At 36.6% G+C, this 4,706-nt stretch overlaps 1 protein-coding gene across 1 annotated transcript; it reads right to left on the reverse strand.

Moving 5' to 3' along the window:
- Window positions 1-306: 306 nt before the first annotated feature.
- LOC109704754 lies at window positions 307-960 on the reverse strand. Its single transcript, XM_020225529.1, has one exon. It carries the CDS (start codon window positions 958-960, stop codon window positions 307-309), a length of 654 nt encoding a protein of 217 aa, XP_020081118.1.
- Between the last annotated feature and the right edge of the window lie 3,746 nt (window positions 961-4,706).

Below are 4,706 nucleotides of genomic sequence, written 5' to 3' on the forward strand. Positions count from 1 at the left end.
AAAGAAATGATGCAATGTGTAATGAAGTACAAAGAATCACGAATGTAAATGGATGCAATGTATATGATCAAAAATGAATCATAATACTTATAAATGTTTAGTTTTCCTTTCTTTCACTAATGGCTATTGCTTACCCTCGTGTAAGCCGTTTGTGTATGTTTCCGCTAGTGCATTTCTTGTTTGAGTTTGTACATGTGATGAGCCTTGGACGGATAGGGAAAATCCTGTCCGTTCGGCGTCTGTTTGACGTGCTCGGGTCGGGCCAAATTGGTATCGGTCCCGGGGCGTGACATCTTCCAATGACCATCAACATTGCGGTGGAAAATATTTTCCTTTGTCAACAGCCTTATTCTTAGAAGCTTCCATTTTAGGCTTGTTCTCCGTCTTGTGTTTCTTCACTGGTTTCTTCTTCCAATTAGACTTTCTTTTGGAAGAGAAAGCTCGCTCCACAGCGAGGACCCAGCCTTTTGAACTTTTCAAAGTCCCCTCTGTAGTTACCAACATATTAAATAACTCCGCGTTGGTACACTCAATTTTATTCATATAGTAATTTACAATAAATTGTCCATATGATACAGAAAGGGATTGTAGGATCAGATCAACTTGCAATTCCTTGTCTATTTTCACGTCGAGCTTCTTAAGCTCCTCGAGGTCTTTGATCATTGTCAAACAATGATCATGAACAGACTGCCCTTCGTGCATCTTGGCTTTAAAGAGTCTTTTGGATACTTCAAAACGAGCAGATCGGCTTTGCTCACCATACAACTCCTTGAGGTGAGTTAGCATTTCTTTAGCAGTCTTCAAATCCTCATGTTGGCGTTGAAGTTCATTTGATATCGACGCCAAAATGTAGCACCTTACTTTGTTATCGTCATCCGTCCATTTTTCCTGGGTTGCCCTTTGGTCAGCTGTAGGACGGTTTGGTAATGTAGGGCGGGGGGGGGTCCTGGTTGAGAACATAACTGAGCTTTTCGAAACTCAAAACTATTTTTAAGTTCCGTAGCCAATCTTTATAATTAGTTCCAATTAAGCAGTTTGTTTCAAGAATACGAGAGATTTTGTTTTACAGATAGTAAAGATTCAAAATTAGATATTTGTATTTGATTTGAAAATTTGTTTTAGGGATTTTAAAAATAAATTTAGCCTCCTACTATTTTCTCGAGTCTCTCATACTCCTCGGGTAGAGAAACGGAAACCCAGCACGACAAAAAGTTTCAAGTGGGTACTGTTGTCCCACCAGTTTAACGTACCACCTCACCAAACAGTTATTGGTGATATGCAAATCGATGAGTGGACAACTCTTGTATAATACTTCTCAAGTAAATTGCAATGATCGGTCTCTAAGTCCCGTAGGCCTCACATAACAGTTATTAGCCCTATTCCTTAGTTAAGTCAGACCGACCATTCAAACACGTAAGCAAAGCCGTCATTGGGTCCCTCACCTTACAGTTATTGGGCCCAACCCCATCTTTACTTTGCAGCATCTCATGCTAATAGATTGATTGCGCCTTCTCGATGCAACTGACCATTGTAACCAGCCGTGCCAATCAACACTCGAAAAACGTCTGCACTTCTACAACGGCAGAAGACTGCTCGACTTAATATTTGTGAGGAAATTAAAATTTAGGTCTCAAATTTTATTTTATTTATTTACATCTAATGCAAATAAAAATAATCCGCGCATGAAAATATAATATAATTGGTGGTGATCATGGATGTAAGAAGTGGATTCGGACTCTAGCTACTGAGTCAGAATCGGGGTCTTAGGGTCATAAATTACAAGCACACACACGTCACTGGTTTGATCGTCTTTAACTACTTGATCCGATCCGGAGCTTCAATTTGATCCGATCCTGTCGACATCTTGATCTGACCACCATCCATTGCTCATCTCGATCAAGTCTTTGCGTACTTCTCGGCTAGTAACCGATCAACCAATGATGTGTAACCATACAGTATACAACCCAACAATAAAAATAAAATAAAAATTAATTATATTTGATAACTTTTATCTCTAACCTATTGAGAAACGCAAGTCTCCAAATAAATCGGCTTGTACACGCAGGCACATAAATAGCCATCTCTATTATAAAGTCCTTAATTTAAACAAATTTAAAGTTACAGGATTCTGCATACACATCATACATCACATGTCGAAACAAAAATAAATAGGTCGCTATCCATGATCATTACCGATATGTATCTCATACGTCACATCCATAATAATTAATTTTGAGTATTCTAATTAACCGTTAATCGATAATTCGAAAAATTAATGACTAAATTACTAAAAACAATCAATCTTATTGATCATTTATAATTTTGATCAACAACTTAATCTTCAAACATAACAACTTAATCTCATCATGATATTAACTTGATCTAATCAAATTAAATCCACCTTTTTTTTTATTTTAAAACCGATCTAAACAATTTTTATAAAAATTCAAAGCCAAAAAAATTCCGTACGTTTGTTACAGTAGCGTCCTTACGGCTGCTACAGTTTTTTTTTTTTTTTTTTTTTTTTTTCGCTAGAAGCTAAAGATTAAATTATTTGATGGATTTTTCGAATCAACCAAAAACGATCTATTAATCGTTAAACCAATGAAGAACGGTTTAAAATATCCAAATTTATAATTTTAATCTTGAAAAACATGAGGATGGCTCTGATACCACTGTTAGAAAATTGCGTACGATAAAAACGGAGCGGAAAAGAAATCAAACAGATTTAATTTTCGAAAACTCTCGAGATCCGATCTCAAAAATCACGTAATTAGAATCCCTCATGTTTTTAAGATTAAAAGAGAAAATCAAGATCGAATCTTTACCTTTTGTGCGGATAGATCTTCATCTCAATTTGATGATCGTGAAATTAGGTTCTCTTGAAGCCGAACATGCGTCCGGCCTCAATAGGTATCCACATGAGGTCTCTGTGCTAGAGGAGTACCCCTTCAGAGGTAGTTTTGGATTGTTACCGTATACATACAGTTATATTTTGTTGTGTCTTGGATGCTGTATGTACTGTGAGTCCTCATGTTTTTATATATATGTATGTTTCAGTTTTAGCAGCTCTATACTTCTGGTTATAGCTATGAGTTATTTACAGGTACAGCTATCGCTTCGTATATACGAAAAATTTTTATATATACGACGGGACTGTAGGCGTGCCTGGGAAAACGTGGTAATCCGGGGCGTGACATATATAAGAAGAGAGCAATATAAAATATTGCAGATATTTTTTAATAAAATATAACATATAAATTTATAAAATATAATTTTTATTGTAAATTTGAATAAATATGATATAAAAATTAAAAATTTATATTGATTTGAAATAAATTAAGAGAATTGTTAACTGCGCATGCACGTATACCTTAACTAGTAATAAATAAACTTATGAATCATTTGGTATTGTTTGCATGGGGTGAACTTCAATTTATCTTCACTAAGTTTTAACTTATTTTCACTTTGTCATCTTGTTGTCCAGAAGTTGCACTTAAACGACGTACCATGCATATAATTTAATTTACCTTTATTTTTATTTAAAAATAACTATCAAATAGAGTATGAAAGTAATTTATTTTGATAATCATAAAATAGTTAATTGTAATATTTTGAACTACATGATGGCAAAATAATAATAAGCTAAACCATAGAGTAGATAAGTATAATTTTTTGAATAACAACATAGCAAAGTGAAAATAAACTAAACCGAGAGTGTCACGCCCTACAACCGCCAGTTTGGTCGGTTTGGGCTCGTCAAACAGACGCGGAACAGACAGAGCCTCCCATGTCCGCCCAAGGCTAAACAACAAGATCATGTGCATACAGTTTGCCTAGGAAAAACTTAACAAAATGCATGATCTAAGCAAGTAGACATACAAGCGAGTAGTCATTACAAGAGCATACAAGAGAGCAAAGAGAAAGAGTTCTAACCATTACAATTTCATCTCCGAAAATGTATACATAAGGGTTTACATATTCATCTCCAAAATACATAAGTAACTCTCCAACCATACATGTAGATACATCCATGTACATGAGGGTACTTTAATGCAAAAAGGGAAAGCTACTAGCTACTAGGGCGCTAAGCCCTTGCCACGATCATCTACCGGTCCGCTCTCGCAAGTACCTGTACCCCAAAACCACATGGGGTAAGAACTATTGTTGTCACGCCCCGGGACCCAGCGGAAGCCCGCCCGGCGCGTGTCCAGACCCGCCGTACATCTAAAACATACAAGGCGTCTAAAATAAAGCAGTAAATAAAATAACACGAGAAGGCATCTAGAAGTATCAGAGCAAAGTAACTACGAAATGCTACAACAAGAAGAAGATCATAAAAGTGATGATCCACTAAGTAAACATAAAATAATACAAAAGGAGTCCCATAACAAGTACTAATCTGAATACAAGGTGGTCTCTCTATACATGGTGCCAAAACTCTCCCTCTCTCTAATCCCAACAAAAGAAGGAGTAACCACCTATCTCAAAACGAACTCTCTCCCGAGCAAGCTACGCGACACCCTTGCCGCGATCCCGTGCCTCCGCCAGTGCCGAAGGCTCTGAAAAGGAAACATAGAAACAGGGGTGTGAGAACTATTGAATAATAGTTCCCAGTGGGCAATTGCTGACTTCAGTGAAATGCACCACTAGGCCCAACTACAACAAAAAAGATCAGTGTATAAGCATAAGCAAAGGCGATAAAT

The sequence above is a fragment of the Ananas comosus genome, unplaced genomic scaffold, assembly GCF_001540865.1.
Source record: "Ananas comosus cultivar F153 unplaced genomic scaffold, ASM154086v1, whole genome shotgun sequence".
NCBI classification, from domain to species: Eukaryota; Viridiplantae; Streptophyta; class Magnoliopsida; order Poales; family Bromeliaceae; genus Ananas; species Ananas comosus.